Here is a 21,270-nt window from a genome sequence, read left to right as displayed (position 1 = left end):
GTTTTCTTATTACACAATGAAATTAATCATTAATATATCTAATAATTTTGGAATCATATTGGATTAATTTCAGTCTAGTGTTTCTGAACTAGATATATGTGTGTTCTTGTTAAAATGTCGGGTCTGAATGGGATAATAATAAAGAATATGATCATAATTAATTTGGTACAGTGGCATACACATCCATGAGTATTCTATATGATGCAATATAGCCACTGGGGAATCCGTGTACAGAACAACATAAAGAACTGTGCATACAATTATTATTGTTAGATGAAATATCTGTGTACGAAATTATCTACAAATAAACGACTCAATAAAAGAAGTGAAGTTACATTATTGTTCAAGCAAAGGACAAAAACCCAGCATGATCATAAAGGAACACTCGCTAATTAGGTTCTTGTTAACTTAAGAGCAGAGTTGGCCATGTTAGATGATATAACCAAAATCCAGGCGCTCCGGCGGGGGACTAACTGGTCTTGTTATTGTGTGGTATGAGCTGTGACGTAGACCCAAGAGAATAATGTAAAAAATGATACCAACTCAAGTCTATAATGATTGGGAAAGCCTAGATTTCAACAGCTCTAGTCTGAAATTAAGAATTGTTCTGTGCTCCTTTTTTATTGCATTATTTTCATTTTGTAGACATGGATAGACAAACCAGGATAGAAATTGATGGAATATTAATATCACATGTTACCACTGATCCAGTCAAATTCATCACATAATAATATATTAGTATTTGATATTACGACATTTGATTATTAGGGCATGATCATGTACATGTTCACTGTAGTAATGTACATACTAGTCAACTTGATTATAATTTTTATTATAGTGTAGCGCGGCATCAACGATTACTATATAATTTCGGCAATAAAACCTTAATTTTCGTGGTTAAAAATAGATAGATCAGATAGTGATATAAACGAATATGATCTATACTGTGATAAATGAATTATTCTATTCGTATTATGAATTAAATAAGCTGAAATATGATAGTAAAAACAAATGATTTTAATCTGTTCGTGTGAGAAGGTAACGAGAGATCTAGGCAACTCACTAACGTAACCATTTGTGAAAAAATCAAATATTCAAAGTTTTGGGGTTTGAACATGTACATTGAATGACAGACAAGAAAGCAACGCAATAATTAAATATAACAGAATATATAGAAAATATAAGTTTAATTTCTCATTGTTGGAAGGTGTTTAATAATAGTTTTTGTTTGAGTGTTTGTTGTTAAACGCCGCACTCAGCACTATACCAGCTATATGACGGTGGTTCGTAAATAATCCAGTCTGGACCAGACAATCCAGTTATCATCATCAAGAGCACCGATCTACGCAATTCGGATACGAAGACATGCATCAATCAAGTCAGCGAGCCTGAACACACGATAATGTGAGTCGCCTTTGTACAAGCATGGGTTGTTGAAGGCCTATTCAAACCCCGATCTTCACGGGTATTTTTTTAATAATAAGGTACAATGAAATTTTGTATATGTCCATAATAAGTGTGTATAAGTAGATGGATAATATGTCCATACACGGCAATTAGATGGGTAAGACTGCAAATGGTTCAATGATGGGTTCTGTTACAAGTCCATATTTCAAGACATGTATTTGATATTCATAGCAACTCCACAAAAGCTAGACAATGGCGACAAAACGGTACCAGAACCACAGATACCAATAATACATTTTTTGAACATGAGATACATATAATTACTTTAAATATAAAACATGTATCTAAATAGAAAATTAGAAGGATAAAGAAGAAACACTTCCGACATTTTTCGTATTTTATTTTCGTAAACAGGTTTTCCCTTCCGCCCAGGCCTCACTGCAATGCTATAGCCCCAAATGAAACAAGCCTAGATGTTCAACAGGTTCAGGCTAAAATTTCCATCCCACTGGGGCTCCTTTTAAATTTAAATATAGTTTCTCGTTTTAATCAAAATAATATATTTTCCGAGACTAAGCGTTAGTCTAGCCGTGAGGTACAACTATCCAAAAGATCCCATGCATGTCTATATGTCTATACATAATTATTCCATTTTCTTCATGCACGTTCTACAATCATCTACGAACACTATCTATAAGGAAGTATATCTATATTCATCCAAATGTCCATACATATATGTCCAGATATATTATGTATAAAATAAGTCGTCCTGCACTCTTCCTTAAAAGGTAAATGCTAAGCATTTCTTCTGTATGTATTTATATATGTAAAGATCGTTTAAATGTCAACGCTGATGTAGTGAACGTACCACAGACCTGATGCTAGAATAACATCTAATCTCTGAACATATTTGACAGAAAAAACCCAGTAATTAAACAATAGTTATAAAATATAATAAAAAGGAGCCGAGAGACCTTCTTCATTTTGCCAAATATTGGGCTGTATTGGACATATTTGTTTCGGGGTCTGTATGACAGACAAACCTGATGCTTTTAAGTATAAAGATAAGCAAGTACAGCTGTTGTATATATTCAAATATGTTCGTGATAACCCAACCTTGAAAAATATTGAAAGATGAGTGGTAACTATTTATGTCATTATTTCAAATTAGAATGATAACATATCAGGAAAGCATGACACTTTAATATACGTATCTTGTTAACCCAATAGTTTTTTAAGGAAGCGCAACATGTATATCGAGAGTATAGGTTTGGTGCGTGACTTATCACACATTACTTTCAGAAAGTGTGCATATTCTGTTTATCGGCAATAAATGACATAAGACGATTCATACGGGTAAATTCGATTTACTTCAGAACTAGTATATATTACTTAAGGTTAGGGGAAAATGTAAAAACTATGCAATTAACAGAACTTTTGGCGGGTTAAAGGATTAGGGTCCTTGCTTGGGTTTTGTGTTGGACGTGTAGTCGACATTTCCAGGTTTGACGTATCAATGACCAAAATGATGTCTGATGCAATTCTCTGCCTTTTCGGGTGAACAATTTGCGGGTGCCACTAGTGGATCGGAATGAGCTCGCGTTTTTGCGAGCACCCACTGTCATCATTTTAATGGTGAATCATGACACATGCTCCTGGTCTTGTCGTAATCGTGCAGTTGGCGCTACTTTTGGCAAGGGTTTCTTATGGTATTGGAAATGCTTATGTCGCTTTTGTTGACTGATAAACATGAAAAGATATACTGTTAGTGTATATGGTCATGTAATTAAGAAACAAACGACGAGTGGGAGTTGTTTATTGTACGATAAACAACGACCACGCCTCGTTTATTTCTATATGAAATATCCACATTATTTACAGCCTCTTTTAAGGGTGTTAAATTAGGAAAAAGTACACGTTTTAAAATATTTACCCGTACTTAAATAATGATGAATCCTTGAATAGAATCCGACCGCGGCCATGCCAGATAAATCCATTTTATGAACAGAAGGGTTTGAATTTTGGTCTTTCTTTTGGTCTTTACTCATATTCTCACCTTTTTTTCGTTGATTATCTGTACCTTTTCTCCCAATACGGATTGCCATTTCGCTCTCACTTTCGGATGCGATTGTTCGGGCACTGCCTTTATCTACCTTCCCCAGCTACATCTATTGGAAACAACACACTAGACACATACCTCTCAAAAATAAGGTCAAATTTACGACGTTTTCAAATTGCGAGTGCATGTTAGAATCTCCATAAATGACGTCATGATAGAACAATGTTTTATCGTGAAATAAATATCGCTTCATTCTTTGTTCTTTGCGATTTATCGCGTAGCTATCTTGTATCATGAAATATCAATTTCTCATTGCTTTATCATGACGTATCCGTGTCAAAGGCAATCATGTAGCAATGGCATACAAAAATATCGTTGACTTCGACGTAGAATAGTGTCATGAAATATGATTATCCTTTGGTGTGCAATATATCTGCTTGATAAATCTAACATATTCAAACTTTTAAGAATAGCGACTACACATTATTATATCACTTATCAGGTCTCTGTATATTTGCAAAATAATACAAATTTAAAAATACAACTGCACCTAAATGTATGTATGTTGTAATATCCTTAAGTTGCTGCGTTTGGCATTAAACAACAAACAAATAAAACATAATATCTTTAAGAATTATGTTAACAATTCCTGTGCTAAAAATATCTTCCACAATCTCCATACCTCTTTCTCTATGTTTAATATGAAAACATAATAACTTTTTGTAATAATCTGAAGGAATAACAATGATAATAGCATAATAATATCATTATTTATGTTACTTATCCTCAACTGAAGTAGTCCTCCACACTATACTCTTTCAGTGATGAAGCCCATGAACATATTAACTATGTAACATACATTAATGGAAATTAGATGAACAGTGGAAGTTAGCAAATGATATTGTTCGGTCGAACGTCTATCAGCCAATCCTACATTATTGAATTGTGAGTCTACGGTGATTTTTGAAAGGCTACTCTCATAAATGTCATGACGCATTTTAAGCTAGGGTTCTATACTCTCATTAATGTGCTGACTTATTATTGCGTTAATTTCATGATTTACATTATTCATGAAGAACATTTCACTTTGGACAAACAGTGGGAATTATGACTATCGACTTGCTAAATATTTTTGATATTCATGCTAGCTCAAACGATCTATTGGTTTGATTTATTGTTATGGTATCCACAAAATAAGTAGGATTCTTTTCCGTTTTTGTTGAAATAAAACTGAATTATATTTGCTGTTTTCATATCAAAGTTTGCCACATTGTTACAAAATGTTTGGCCACAGCAAGCCACCCCAACATATTGTGCTAGGCACGGTACAACTGGAATGAGGGAGGGCCGTATTTCTCCTTGTGGGTGACCTGCTTGGCAATATGGGACGGGAAAACTGCAGGGGGTGAGGGCACAGTTGATGGTACAGACAGATAAGAGAGATCATTTTACAAATGTGAAACCTCAGTCCACAAAGGAAGGGGCGAAAGCTGAAACTTGGTGAGATTTACAGAACAAAGGCAGTTATTTCTAGTTTCTTACTGATACTCGATGATACATTTAATGAAACAATTAATGTGAATGTGTGTGTGTGTCTCTCTCTCTCTCGGTGTGTGTGTGTGTGTGTGTGTGTGTGTGTGTGTGTGTGTGTGTGTGTGTGTGTGTGAAGAAAAAGTAGAAGAATTGTACAGCATAAAAATGGCTACGTAGTTTGAATAGATATGTAGAATGCCCGGTCAGTATGACCTTTGAGACACTACATTTTCAGTCATTAAAATCTACAAGTGAGTGAAACAAAAGACATCAGAACAGGCACACCATGTCCCCCAACCCCAAATCTGCATGTATCAATACTCATACCTGCCACATCCTCACCCACTTAACTTACTTACACAATCATCTCACAACATGTTCGCCAACCCTCGTATCACAACGCACGCACGCACGCACGCACGCACGCACGCACGCACGCACGCACATCTCATTCTTCTTTCCCCACCATTATGTCAACGTCAGCCATCATCGATCCATGCGCATGCTTACATACATAATCCATCCTCCCACCATTCCCCAACATCCATCGAACAATAATTGTAACATAAAAGTAGGTATGTTCCCTGATCTGATTGGTTAAAAAGTGTTGTCGAATGAGCATAACATCGCTGAATTTTTGGGGTCTCATCACCGTGTATGTATACATTAATTAATGGAACTATTTTTGAAATCATCAACATGGAGGAACAGATGGAAATTTACCCTGACTTCCACATCGGAGATTTCGATGAAATATTGAGTGAATGGGGCGACGAGACATTTTCTGAGTTAATTCAAGAATTTGAAGGTAAATGAAATTTACCTTTTCCCATTAATTACAAAATCATAATCATAATAAATGTAATTTTCTTGGGCTTGGCCAAAGGAAAAAACCCAAAACAAAATCAATTTTTAACAGAGTAAAAAACATTTATTGCAACTCTATAATAGTTATGACTTTCATACACCCAGCTATTTTGTTCTGAGATGGCCCCTGAACTAGGATATACAGCCAGCGTTTCCGTAGAACCCAAAGTTCAAGCGTCCAGTCACCGCTTCGCGTCCCTTGATGAAAAAGCAGTACAGGACATCGTGGATGGGAACTTCTCCAAATCTACTGGGAGTTAAAATATTTCGACGTTAGCCATTGAAACATAAAAGAATACATAAACACATAACAAAATTTCCTACGCAGATTCGATCAACATCAGCGAGAGTTACCTCCCTTACACCATTGCCATAATAGCAATGTAAAGCGTGACCAATGTGTCATCGCAAAAATTGGCAATAATATAACGAGATTGACCAAAATCTTAACATAAATTAAATATTTCGTTTTGTAAGATTTGAGATACGTTATACTAAATGGATATACGGAAATTTCATTTAAACACGACACCGTAATAATAACGAATTGCTCCCACTTACCGTCACCTTTGTACCCTGAACAAGGCAATCTTTTCACTTCCAGAATGGCTTGGTTTCCGAGGTTTTGAACCCACGTTCGAAGAGCTTCCTGCTTTTCAACTGAATGAGAGACTGAGGTTCTTTTATGCCGAAGTCAGAAATGCTGAGGGAGACCTTTACTCAAAATCGAGTTTTGTTGGGTTGCGTGCTGCCATACACAGGCACATCAGGGGACCGCCATTTGAGGGCAGCATAAACATTATCCAAGACCGGGAATTTCACACTGCAAACTGCCGTCACTTTGCTGTCAAACGCAGGTATTGAAAATCGCGAGATTTGCAGAATTACCGGCCACAAAACCGATGAATCGTTGAAGTCGTATTCCATTGACTCGAGCTCGTCTCAAAAACGACATTATTCGAACATTTTTCAGGGACAGCAGCAGCTCGCTAACGAACGTAATTTGGTACCTGTCAAAGATACAAATATCCTGCCACTGTCCACTGCTCCCGTGAATAATTTCCAGGTTAATTCTTCTGCTAATTTCCACGGTCTCTCTCACATATGTTATTCCACTGTAACAGTCAACAACTTTTTCAATCCCAGCTAAGCTGCATGTCTGAAATTTCGCACGTTTGACGTCTCTTGTCACCACCTCAGTTTCAGGCGAGTTGACACTATCTTGTACAGGGGCCAAACAGTATGTACATCTTTTCTAATTTTGATTATTTGTATTTCAAGTAAGATGAGGAACTGTGATAAAGAATTGAATTTGTGATATTTCCTGTTGTTTGTTTATTTTCTGAGAAATGGGCTTGAACATGTGACCACCCCTTTCGTAAAATGGACCCTCATTATTGGAGTACCTCGAAACCATTGATCGGTTTCGCGGCACCCCATATCATGCATCTTTTCGAAGGTGAGCACGAGGAGGCGTATTACTAACGACAGTCTTGTTATGTCATGCGCTCAGTAAATTAGTTCCTCCTAAATATCGATTTTAATTAACGTTCATGTTACAATGTCGATAAATATTTCGTTTTGTAAGATTTGCGTGATGTTATGCTGAATGGATGTACAGAAATTTTTCATTTGAACACTCCGCCTTACGGCGTCGTGTTCAAATGAAATTTGTACAGAAATTTTTCATTTGAACACTCCGCCTTACGGCGTCGTGTTCAAATGAAATTTCCGTACATCCATTCAGCATAACATCACGCAAATCTTACAAAACGAAATATTTATCTCCTAACTATATCCGCCCTCATGTATCGGTATTCGTGCTTACATACATTCACCCTCCTACCATTCCCCTATATCCATCGCACTATAACTATGACTATAACCGCCTTCGTGCATCCGCAATTATGTTTACATTGCATTGCATGCATCGAATTACACGTTTAAAATATCGTACATATTAATTATATTAAATATCAGCAAACAGAGATTAGCAATAGATTTCATTCGTCAAAACATCACAGAAAGAAGGGCAGCCTGGAATTTTCCAATGGCATCAGAATGCACTAAGAATTTCAACTGATCAGGATGAGAGAATTGCTGAAGATTACGATAAACTTACAGATCTCCATTTCTAATATCTAAAGTGTGAATAAAGATCACAGCTTGCTATGACGTGTACTGCATTCCTGCAGATTTAGCAATGTCATCAGCTAAATTTTTTTTGTTAAAATGCTCAAGTAGACAAAGACCCAAATGTTTGTAGGCATGACCATATTATATTCTAAGCAAATATCTCCACACTTAAAAACAAAGCTAGATTGAGTCTTTGAAGCGCATTAAGAAGTGATACACATAAGGAAGAAAATATGAATGTCAACGTCTTAATTATGAGGAACACAACGTTTCGGTGTATATACTCACTCCTTCATCGGGTGAATAAATGCTATGAGGCAGAGAACATATATATGTCCCTGTAAGAACAACAAAAGTAAAAAGATAGCAAAGAAGGAAACGTAACAAAGGAAGACAACAGTTAATTAGCGCTGATTACCCCGGCTTCCCGTTTTGCCCATTGTCCATTGCCCATTACCAATCGTTCATAAGTTAAGTTTTGGCTTTAATTTGTCCGTCAACGTCTATTATCTCAACCCCTAAAAATTACGAGAATATGTAGTTTACTGAGAATGGGTTAGATCGCTGACTTGTGTGCTGGCGATTGGGTGCCTAACTCACAGTGTGGGCTCAGTCCCGGACGGGAGTCAACCCAAAAAAGTACAAGAATCTGTACTTTACTAAGAAAGTGTTATCCCAATTATGACATTTGTCGTCAAGAAAGCACAATAAACATATTCGGCTTTTGATGGGTAATAATATCACAGACATTTACGGATATTGATGACGACTTGGAGGAGCTTCGTAACGCACGTCTTCTCAATTCAGGGATTGGTAAATCAAAATCCATCTTCGGCGGGATGGTAGTTCGAGTCGGATAAGCATGTTAACTATGATCTTCTTAAGGTAAAGAATGCCGCGCATGAATGTATTAATGAGATTCTCAGGTACATGGGGCCTTTTCGTCACCAGGAATACGCACAGTGGAGACTTAAATGGGGATAGGGTGTACACAATGTCATCAAACCAGACAACGTTGGTCTTTGACTGATTGTGGCGTAAAACACACATATTCATTTACTTGTATCGGAAATTAAATGTTCATCTTAATTGTTATTCATGAACACGTAATATATTTTTAAAGAAATAAAACAGTGACATAATAACTACAACTTTATGTGAGCACGAGTAGCTCTATTGGAATGAGATGAATAAAGGTTACAAAGTTGTAAGCTTCTTCACAACCGTATACTTTGAATTGACTTTATTAGGTAATCAAAAAAGAGATCGCGTCCTAAAAAAGCCTAAATATCATACGATTTCACTTGTCCACCATCTTGGGGGCAAGGCGAAAACATTTCAGGGCGTTTGAAGCCACTGAGAATGCCCCCTGCAGAGTTGGACGAACATCCTGCGGTAACGCGGCGGAGTTGACCAGAGGCTATCAGCATTTCCTGTCCGTCATTTCCTGTGTGTGTGTGTGTGTGCGTGCGTGCGTGCGTGCGTGCGTGCGTGCGTGCGTGTGTGTGTGTGTGTGTGGATAAGCATGTTAACTATATAATCTTCTAGAGGTAGAGAATACCGCGCATGAATGTATTATGCGATTCCTAGGTACATTGTGCCTTTTCGTCACCAGGAATACGCACAGTGGAGACTTAAATGTGCTACCTGGTAGATTGTGAGTCATCAAACCAGACAACGTTGGTCTTTGACTAATTGTGGCGTAAAAAACACTTATTCATTTATTTGTTTCGGAATTTGAATGTGGAAGTGACTTTATTGGGTAATCAAAAAAGAGACAGCGACCTACAATAGCAATTTCATACGATTTCACTTGTCCACCATCTTGGATGCAAGGCGAAAACATTTCAGCGTGTTTGAATGCCCCCTGCAGAGTTGGACGAACATTCTGCGGTAGCGCGGAGTTGCCCAGAGGCTATCAGCAGTATTTCCTGTCCAGGTTATTTAGGTGTGTTGGGGGGGGGGGGGGGGGGGGGGGGGGGGGTATAGATGATAGTATTAGCAACAAGTAAGGTCATCTTGAGCGGGACGGTATACGCAGATGGATTAGCATATGAACTTTGATTATCAAAATGAGGATCCACGATGTTCGACCTGGTAGAAGTGTGTAATCAAACCTCACAGCATTGTTTTTTGACTGACTGTGGCGTCAAAACAAACTCATCATTTACTTGAACTGAATGTTCATCTTGATTGTTATGGATACTCACGGAGCCGTTATCCAGTGTACAGGGTGTCATTACATAAAAAATAAAGTAATAATAGGATAACCAGAAAAACGGGGTGTAACACCCAAGCCAATAAGCTTCGCTCAGGAACACCAGAGTAAGTCAGTACAAGATTGAAAACTGCCTCATAATTATGTATGACAGGCTTGTCGGGTATTGCTACATGTATATATGAAAACAAAGTTATTAAAATGAAGAGCAAAACTGACGAAAGTTACCAATAAACGTGTATAAGTTATATCGTCACGGCAAAAATAATAAGTGCTTGTCTTTAGTATTAACATTCAAATACGTTATATCTGTATTAGCGATACTGTCTACGTTCCACCGGTGAGTAAGTCTTACCCTTACTATCTCGTAGTATAAATATTGAAAGAAATTTGTATTTCTGAAGACATCACGATACAGTTTGGATCGGTTTGGGTGGCAGCCTTGATAGCCATAGAATAGGTTCATCTCGGAATCTCCCATTACACTGGGGCTCCTCTTCAATTTTAATTGAGTTACTTGTTTCTTTCAAAACTATACAGCTTTAGAGACTAAGCATTAGTCTGAATAGGCATCACCAGTTTGGAATTGTACGATTCCGAACTTTCACGAGACTGTGTTTATGAATCATTGTCAAATAGTGGTGACATGAAATCTCGGAAACAATACGCGAAATCGCGCATGCTCAGAACGGAAAATTTGGACAAGGCATTAAGTAATCCGCATGCGCAGAACGATTGATTTCAATACTTCCGCTAAGCGCTTCGAGTGCAGCGTCAAACGCGGGCCGGTAATCTAACACGCGAGAACTGACCAATGAAATCTGAGAAGTAGAAATACCGGTAGACGCTGTTGCTTGATTGACAATGTCAATCACAGTTGACAATGTCAATCAAGAAAAAGAGGAGCTATCGTTCTCTCCCAGTAAATTCCGATGTCAAATAACGACGTTATTTGGACGGAAAAACGATGGTTTGAAAACGTCCAAATAACGTCGTTTTTCCGTCCAATGACCATATACGGAAAAAACCGACGTTTTCGTGTTTGCAGTGTTACTTCTTTTTTTCCTGGAAACCACATTGAATATTTGTAATAAGATAATTGGTTTCCAAATACCGAACTTATCTATTATTTCCATTCGTTCCATGGTTTTGCAAACGCAACTGGTTACAGATATATGGCGGTAATTTAAAGCATCTGTATGATCTTCGTGTGGGGACTACAATGGCATTTTGCCACGAGGAAGAAAATTCCCTGACGTCCATATGTGGTCAAATATACATATAAAACTGTCTCAATACATGATTTAAGGCAAATGCTTCAGTAACTGATGGTGGATATTATCATCACCCGCTGCAGTAAGAGCAGTATGACGCTCATGTAATGGAAATACTTTTAATACATTATAATCTTCACTGTTATTAAATTCTCTCTTTTCTTTTCCCGTTGTTTCTGATATCTCTTAAACTCAGGGACATAATTTGATGATGAAGAATGTTTGGCTGGAGTTTCGCTTAAGTTTATTTGCAATGTCAGATTTATCAGTTATCAATTTCTCAAAGTCTTCAAGATGGGATACGGTCGATTTTTAACCTTTGCGTTTTATTTTTTATGTTCCATACCTTGGACATAGGTCTGCGTGAATTAATTTTGGAGACATAGTTTCTCCAAGATTGGCGCTCATTTGTTCATAATCACGTCGTGCCTTGGCGCTTTCTTCCAACACTTTCTTGCTTGTTTGCAGTCGTTATTACACCATGGTTTACAAATATTTTAGAGGACTTAGGAATTATTTGGTCAGCAATATTATATAGTTGACCCGAAAACAACTAGATGGAATCTGGTAAATATCTGAACTTGTCAGGTTTGAGTTTTTCAGCACATAATATACTCAACAACAAAAGTTCCTGTGACACCAATATTTTAGTGTATATTTCAAACAAGTAAAATTTGGTTTTCAATATTGTAGTACATGTATGGAAACAAGTCACAAAAACGCAACTGCTACAGAAAAGCATGCATTCCATGCAAAAGTTGAATTTTATGCAAGCCCCATGCATTTCACTACCCAAGAATGGGTATAAAAACATGTGCGTTAACGGGAATCCATATGCATTGTTTAGCATCGTGCTGACAACAAACACTCAGAAAAACAACAAAATTACGCAATTATTCAACATTTCGAAATGCCACGCCTGTCCGAAAATGAGCGTCTTCGAGCCATTGGTATGCTTGAAGCAGGGTCGAGTCAACGTTATGCTGCAAGACCATTTAACGTCCACAGAAACGCCATTTGGTGTTTATGGCAACGTTGACAGACGAATGTAGTCAGAGACCATCCTCGGAGTGGCAGACCACGCGTAACCAATAATGGACAAGACAACTGAATTCAAACAACACACCTACGAAATCGATTCCAGCCAGCAACAGTGACTGCAAGAAGCATCCCTGTCCTTCGACGAATATCTTCACAAACCGTACGTCGTCGCCTCAGATGTGCAGGGATTGTCGCCAGAAGACCCGCCAGACGTCCCATTTTGACAGGAAACCACCGTCAAGCACGTCTACAGTGTTGCAGATAGCGTCTACGCTGGACGGCCATGCATTGGGGACAGATTCTATTCACCGACGAGTCTCGTTTTCACCTCAGCCACAGCGATGGACGGATTCGAGTGTACCAACGTCGAGGTGAACGTTACGTCAATCATTGTGTCAGGGAAGAAGATCGGTTCGGGTGCGGCAGCGTTATGGTATGGGGTGGAATTACAGCAAGACAGAGCACCCGTTTGATAGTGGTAGAGGGAAATCTTACTGGACAGCGCTACCGCGACGAGATCATAGGCTCTGTTGTTCTACCGTTTTTGCGTCGTCATGGCTCAAGCATTACCTTTCAACATGACAACGCCCGGCCTCATATTGCTCGACTTGTTCAGGATTCTCTTCAACAAAACAACGTGAATGTCATCCCTTCGCCGGCTCGCTCCCCTGATCTCTCACCAATCGAGCACATGTGGGATGAGATAGATCGGCGCCTTCGACGTCAACCACGTATTCCACAGACACTCCAGGAACTTCGAAACATGCTCCAGCAGATATGGACAGATATCCCACAGGACTTTGTAGGACGCCTGGTCCATTCCATGAGACGAAGATGTGTTGCTTGCATCGCAACCAGAGGTGGACACACACGCTATTGATTTGTAAATTGACATTTTGGCATGTTCACGTTTTTAAATTATTTTCTGAAGTCAGAAATTAAACCATTTGAACATTTACAGGAGTCTTTTATCTGTTGCAAACCGAAATTGTTTCAGATTTGGTAAAAAACCATAACTTTGCATAAAATATTATTCAATGACACAGGAACTTTTGTTGTTCAGTATACATACATAGTATGACCTTGTTCAAATGTAAGTTAATCTGAAACTTATTTGAACCAAACAGTTCAAAACAACGCTAACCTTGCCAGACGTTTTCAATGTGCACTGTTTTCCCTTTCAGCTGTTATCTACAGCGAGACCTGCAGGGATCAGAAAGACTGTAACCACGTGACATGTGACAGTTCCTCAAGGTTGGGCTGCTCTCATGGAGAATGTACCTGCCTGACTTCCGCCACTGGTTCCTGCGCTCAAGGTATGATAAAGTTTAGACATAGTGTTTACGATAAGTGGCATTTTTTCTCATAGCTGCTTAGGTAACTAAACATGATTTTCGTCTTATATTTTCTCGAGATGCCAAGTGCATGTTTAAGTGAAATATCACAATGCATAATAAAGAAACAGGTTTGAAGCATATGTACAGCTCTCAATACCTTTTAAGTCTGTGATCAATTGTTACACAAAGAAAGCACCGCCTCCTTGGTCTAGTGGCAGAGCGTTTGCACGGAGGGCGAAGGTCTTCAGCATAGGTTTATCGGGACATATTCTACTCCATACTAGTGTATAAATTCACGATGTATAATTGACGCTATTATTGTTGAAGGGGCACCCAGCAATATTCCAGTATTATATATCACGATCGGATGTAAATAATCGATTGTGGACCAGACAATGGTGATTGACATCACAAGAATCGATCCACGGAATATTGGGACATGCAATCATTCAAGTCACTGAGCCTGACCTCCCGATCCATTTAATCACTTCTTATGACACGCATATGTTTCTGGGACCTATGTGCTTATCTGGAATCTCCACGCGTCAGATTGCCTCTGTTAATAAAAGAGAGGAAGGGCAATGGTGCTGATCCTTGGTGCACTAGCTATTCTTTTCTACTGTGATCTATATTGATTGGAGAATAAAGTGTGTGATCAACTGCGAAAATTCTGGACCAAATGTATCACAAATGTCAACACATGGCGTAACATCCAAACAGGATTAATATGAAAAGATCACTTATAAAGATAATTATAAAATATTTAATTCAATAGATATTTTAAACATGATTCTGATATACGGGGGCTGGTCAAAAAGTGTAAAACCTGACAAAGAAAACCAACAATTATGAAATAGTTTTTTTATAACATACACTTTTCATATCAGGCAATTCATATGTCAGGAACAAGTTTTCTGAAGCCACCCTAAAAAAACCATTCATGGCAGGTCTTCGTTGTCGTCATAGCGCTTTTCACAAAAGTGTTGTTTCAGTTTAGGAAACAGGTAGAAATCACTTGGTGCAAGATCTGGCGAGTATGGAGGGTGAGGAAGCTCTTCGAACCCGCATTGTCTCAATGTCGAGAGGTGTAAAAGGAGGCATTCTCATGAAGTAGTAGAACTCCAGCAGTCAGCATTCCCGCCGCTTTTCTTTGATAGAATGTCTCAGGTAATGGCGCAAATCAGCATAGTGGACACCAGTAATCTTTTTTGACCTTCTCAGTAATCAAACAAGGATCACAACCTTTGCATCACAGAATACAGTTGCCATAACTTTCTTAACTGATCTTGAAGACTTGAATTTCTTTGGTGCCGGAGAAGTGGAATAGTGCCATTCCATGGATTGACGTTTTGACTCGGGATCATAGTGGTAAACCATGTTTAATCACCCGATACTTATATCTTTTGGAATTTGACGAATTCCTTTTCAATTAGCTCTAAATATTTTCTGGCAATGTCAGTTTCTTTAGAATTTATAAACTTTGGCATCCAACGAGCAGATATCTTATTCATCTGTAAATGTTCATAAATAATAGGTCCAATGGATCCATGGCTTAGACCTGTGTCTTCCTCAAGTTCAGCAAAGGTAATACGTCTATCTGACAGTATAAGTTTGTGTATCTCCTTGATTGAATCATCATTGATGGAAATTGAGGGACGTCCAGATTTAGGGTCATCATCAAGGCTTCTTCTCCCAGCCTTTAAACATAGCTGCCCAACGTTTAACAGTGTAATAACGAGGGCTCTTATCACCATACGGTTGTGATGTGCGGTCATGAATATTTTGGAGAGTTCTTTTATCTATATCAAAACCTTGATGACTGCTGGTGCTCGTTCTTTTCCATTTCTGTGTCCATTTGGACCTATATCACGTTCAATTGGCTGTCACTTTTACACAAATGGCCTCGACAGACCATATCCACTTGCAATGAACAACTCAAACAATGTACTACATTGACTAGTTCACTTTCTTATGGACCACAGTTAAAACTTTGTCAGGTTTACAACTTTTTGACCAGCCTTCGTATATGAAAATGATTTATAGCCACTTTGAAAATTAGATGACAAATGAGAACACACGATATTGAGAACTTTATTGATGAAACACTTCATTCTTGATCATCTAAACGTTTTAGTTCAGGGCATTTTGTCAAAAATGAAAGCAAATGTCATCTGAAGTTAACTGGGAACAACAATATGTGAATGCTGGATTTCATGACAGATAACATCTTTGTGAAATGGGGGGACAAGATATTATGGCATAAAGTAGGCATCCCCACATGTACCAATTGTGCTCTTCCCCTCATTGTTGATTTGTTTCTCTATGAGCTTTTGCAGAATTCCTGCTCGGCTTAGCAACATTGAAACCAATTTAACCAAGAAGATTAACATATGCTTCAGGAATATCGAAGATCTGATACAATTCAATAATGGTCAAAGAGCCACATCCCTTCCTCTGATTTTCCCACCTGTACTACAAATAAAAAGTACCAGTGAAACAGTCTCATCTGTTTCATATGTAGATTTAAAGTGACCCAAAACTATCCTTCAAGACTGTATGACAAGAGGGATCCAATAGTCAACTTTCCCTTTCTGTCGAGCAATATTCAATCAACTACAGCCCATGTCTACATTTCACAAATTTTGAGATCAAGCATGTTCTCTCTATGATGCTTTTTAAAGAGAGTCATATTGCACTTGCTGAAAAGTTGTTTTATCGGGGTTACAACATTCAAGGCCTAAGCAAAGCTTTGAAAAGGTGTTATAGTAGAGAGCATTTCCAATCTTGATGCATCAGTGACAAACAGTGACGCAAAAGGCAATACCATATCTGGACTTGTGTCATATGTTTCCGTTTTTTTAGATGAACAATTGACTTGCCTTTGTATGGGATATGTGACGGGTTCCACCGGTGGTAAAGGATACGCTCAACTTTTCGCGAACAGCGGATATAATCACTTTTTGATGGTGATTCAAAGACACATGCTCATGATATAGTCGGAATCGTACAATCATACTTCTTTTGTCTAATATTTGTTCATAATTTAATTCTTGCCAATCTTGTCTTTAAGTTTTCCGTGTTCTAGTCACACATTTGTTTCCATTTCAGTGGAGGAAAAGAACATTCATCTAATACTTACCGCCACATTTGGTAAACTATGAAGAAGAACCATACATTGTGATTGATTTGTGTTTCCCGAAACCACCGGGTTTTAAAGAAATACAACAGGTTTGGAGTAGGTTAAATGTGGAAAATGTCTGACAAATATGGCATTATGATATATGCGAGTGGGATAACAATCGCTGTTTGGTGATGGAATTTAATTCTAAGTGTTGTTTCTACTAAGATGGGTTTTTGATGATAAGAGCCCACCTGGAAAGATATTCACCAGTTTATACTATCAGCAAAGACAGAAACTTAAAACAAGTTGCTGTCAGCATCGACATTTAAATATTTTGAATTATTTTCTGCATTAATAGCCAGGAAATAAAATCGTCAACGCTAGAGAATAATCACTCTCGTTTATCCCACTAAACAGATACCACTGGGTGTAAAAAGCAAACTAGTGGAATATTTTGATAAAAATGGATCACTGAAATCATGGATGACACCAGGTGTTCGCGAAAAGGACAAGCACGCCCTGCCCTATCAGTAGCATCCGCCACAATTTGCAAAAAAGGTATGTATTTGTTGCCTGACACTGCACAGCCATTCCCCTGTCATGCAATGCGTCATGTAATCAAACCAGACTATCAAGTGAAGGTCAGAAATCCAGTCACACGATAGAGCATTTACAGATTTTGTTGAAACTAAAAAAAATATTTTAATATATTGTTAAAAAAAAATCTTGAATAAAATTCAAAAACATGAAGCAACAATTTCATGTACGCTCTGACATGGACTGAAATATATTATTTATGTTATTATATGCCAAGGATGTCATGTACAACATATTGGACAAACGGAGTGCTTGAGAGACAGAATGGGCGTCCATAAACAGATAAAGGACCCCATGCAAGGTTCATCCCCTTAAGCGCTCAACAAATGCGCAGCAGGAAAAGAAATAGAATTTAAGATATACCCTTTCTGTAAAATGAATACTGCTGATGCCCAGCAGTGTAAAGACAAAAAAATGTTTTCATTAAAAGGTTATATTTTGTATTTATTGTGAAAGTTACCACTGTCATTGTAAAGCCGCTGTCTTATAACTGTAATCGCTTCTCCATGAAGATACAATTGAAGGTGATGAGGTGAAGTGGGCTTTAACGTCGCGTCTAAGATTATTACACTTATATAGCGAGGTGCATGTACGTGTGTGTGTTTGTGTGGCTGCTTGTACTAGTCCGGACTGATGCCGATTTATAGTGCTAGCTCACTGAGATACCATGCCGCAGTTTAACATGAATACCCAACTCAGACACAGTATACTGACGCCGAGCCGACAAGTCCTTGTTTTAGCCCATAATGCCGAGCGCCAGGCAGGGTAACAAAAAGTACCATCTTTTAACGTCTTTTGGTATGACGCGGCCGGGGATCGAACCTCGGACCTTCCGCTCTCCAGGCGTACGCTCTACCACTAGACCACGGAGGCGGTCAGATACAATTGAAACATGTAGAACAATTCGTGTTATTATTGCGTGACTTTCTTTTTATATATATTTCTTATATATAAAATCGTGTTGTCTATATATTTGCAGGATCATGAACATGACTAGATAGCTATCGTGGGTCATCAGATCCCCACAAATGAACGTGTTATCTACATTTCATGACATGACCGCGCACGGGAACATACGTCTTGCGTGCACCTGCTGTGTGCAGAATCACAACATCGTGACTGGCTGACAGGGTTGGTGTTGGTATCATTTGAAACAGAAAGTATATAAGAGGATCAACCAAATGAAGACTTTACTTTCAAAGCTTTTCGCTTAACTCCAGACATGAAAGTAACACTGGTTCTCGTCATTGTCAGCACCATTATTGGTGAGTTGAAGGTACTGACGGCTTTAATAGTTTAGTTAGTGTCTACGTTAGCCGATGAGATTTGTTATGTACATGTATTTTTTATAATGATAATAGTTCATATTATTCATAGATAATATTATTTATTTGCATTGCGCCTTTTTCCATGCTGGATATCAATGCGTTCTATTATGCCTCCGGGAAATGAATCCGTGTGCACTACATTTCAGCTCCCTGGGCAATATATAATCTGATCTGCCTATGAGGCACTAGAAGACCAATAGTGTCATAACCACCTCACCGGAAGGGTAACCCAATCACTGTTGAGTGAACAGAGGCATGTTTCGAACAAAGGCACTTGCCTTTGGAAAACACCACATGTACTACTTGGGCTACAGTGTTGGGCAGGTCCAAGAAACTCTTAGGAAACAAGGCTGCCAAACACGCTCAGCCATCCAATTGCTTTCTTCCACAAACGGTGCTTAAAGCCTTGACCTGTGACCTCCAAACAGGATCACGTGCCCCAACTTCTAATGAGATATTGTTTCTTTCGTTCAGCTGTGATCGACAGCGAGCCCTGCAGGGATGACAACGACTGTATTCACACGGTATGTGATAGTACCGGAAGGCTTGCCTGCTCTCATGACATATGTACCTGTCTGGTTGCGGCCAATAGCTGCGACACAGGTAAGTCAGTTTACAAAATAGTGACCATAATAACTGCAGGCAACATATTTCATATGTGAACGGTTTTTTTTGGCATCTGGAAAGGTTCTCCTACAAGAAAAGGTGGTGACTATAAGTCAATAAACAAATTGGGTTTCACGCCGCTGATATTATGTTTTAGACAAATGTAGAAGGAACGACAAATATGATACAGAACTAAGATGATTACCATTTTGTTGAAACCATTGGCAATACAAAAAAACAATCATGACGAATCTGTGATTCAAACCCACTACTAACGTAGCGTCAGCAAAACCCTGGCACAAAACTGCAAATAAGACATGCCCTTTAAATACAAGCCTGCATCAAATGAATGATGGAATCTAGTTCAAACCTCTGACAAATGTTTTTGTCCTGTGTTGTTAAGAAGGAGGTTTATATTTCAGAAACTTGCAGAGACCGCCCTGACTGCGACAGCTGCATTTGTAGAGACACCCATATCGAACGCCACTGCTTCGACGGCCGCTGCCTATGTGGACGTCAGGCACCTGTCGGCCCTGGTGGACCTGGTGGACCTGGCGTGTAAGTAACCATAGTTACCGCCGGAGGTTGTGAGGCATAGTTTTGGTTGATACACTTGAATCAGTTTTACGTTTCATTGACTTTTTAATTACTGTCGAAAGAAAGTTGATGAATTTGTTTGCTTTTTATGCTTGTTTGGTTTTATGTCAGGGGCAAAGGTCTAAATTTAGCCTGAATGTGATTTGGGACGTCAACGCTTTGATGGTGTTGGTTCAGAATGTTGGTGAAACACAATATTAGGAATATGATTTTAGTCGTGTATATGTTTGTAAAACATACATAGTCGTCTTTGTATGGCATGTATATTTAAATCATTCGACATATAGAAACACTCTATCAGTCCTGTTTGTTTGTTTGTTGTTTAACGCGCACTCAGCAATAGTCCAGCTATACGACGGCGGTTTATAGCAGTCCTATGCTATGTGTTTGGATATGTGGTAAATAATGTAAATGTAAAACGTCGACGTTTAGCAATCAGTGTTGATCATCTACCTAAACAGATTTCATTGGGCGTAAAAGGCAAAATTGCAGTGAAAATTATATGAATGGATCACTGAAAATCAATGATGACACCAGGGGTTCGTTCCGCAAAGCGATTGCCATCCACATCCATATTATAGTTCTTACTCCAATTCAATTTCTTACTAAATATTCAAGTATGAAAATGCCACTTTTCATCTACCTTTTTAATTTCAGAGGTAAATAAATCCTGAAAGGAGGGAAAACCATGGAAATTATTCCTACCTTGTTGGATACACACATGTACACATGTGAAATAAACCTACTACTACCATTTACTGGTTTGTTTTGATGCTGAATATGTTTACTCTTATTGAATTGATGCTTTACCTGCTTATACCTATGGAGAACATCCTGTGGTTATTCCGTGTTTCTAGCCTATCCTCGTCAGATCAAGATACAATGTTCGTATCTGGATTGGCTAGATTTACGTGACGTCGCTTTTCATACAGTCGCGACACTCAAAGGGACTACATGAATTGGGTGGACAGGCCCGGTGGATTAGTTGATTGATCAACCGATGATCTGTCTGCTTCATACTCGACACATGCCCCAATGGTGTAAGTAAACCTTCGATTGGTAGGTTGGTTTGTTGTTTAACGCCGCACTCAGCATTATACCAGGTGTATGACGGCGGTCTGTAAATAATCGAGTCTGGACCAGACAATC

The 21,270-nt window shown here is 38.5% G+C and overlaps 2 protein-coding genes across 3 annotated transcripts in view; one reads left to right on the top strand and one right to left on the bottom strand.

Annotated features, from left to right (window-relative positions):
- The window catches only part of LOC124141941 (serine protease inhibitor Cvsi-2-like), a 140,617-nt gene that overhangs the window by 12,075 nt on the left and 107,272 nt on the right, over positions 1-21,270 (bottom strand). The window lies entirely within an intron of this gene.
- LOC125384281 lies at positions 18,701-20,875 on the top strand. The gene is made up of 4 exons (XM_048403074.1): positions 18,701-18,855; positions 19,393-19,521; positions 19,947-20,082; positions 20,779-20,875. The coding sequence occupies exons 1-4, from the start codon at positions 18,813-18,815 to the stop codon at positions 20,786-20,788; spliced, it is 318 nt and encodes a 105-aa protein (XP_048259031.1). The 5' UTR covers positions 18,701-18,812; the 3' UTR covers positions 20,789-20,875.

This window comes from Haliotis rufescens, unplaced genomic scaffold (genome assembly GCF_023055435.1).
Source record: "Haliotis rufescens isolate VD_foot unplaced genomic scaffold, xgHalRufe1.0.p SCAF_3, whole genome shotgun sequence".
Lineage (NCBI taxonomy): Eukaryota > Metazoa > Mollusca > Gastropoda > Lepetellida > Haliotidae > Haliotis > Haliotis rufescens.
This window is presented reverse-complemented; position numbering and strand designations above follow the sequence as displayed.

Bases quoted from the DNA above. Each gene is read 5' to 3' on its own strand.
- LOC125384281 (XM_048403074.1), top strand. From the start codon at position 18,813: ATGAAAGTAACACTGGTTCTCGTCATTGTCAGCACCATTATTG. The intron at 18,856-19,392 runs GTGAGTTGAAGG...TCTTTCGTTCAG, and splicing joins CATTGTCAGCACCATTATTG to CTGTGATCGACAGCGAGCCC. The intron at 19,522-19,946 runs GTAAGTCAGTTT...TTTATATTTCAG, and splicing joins GGCCAATAGCTGCGACACAG to AAACTTGCAGAGACCGCCCT.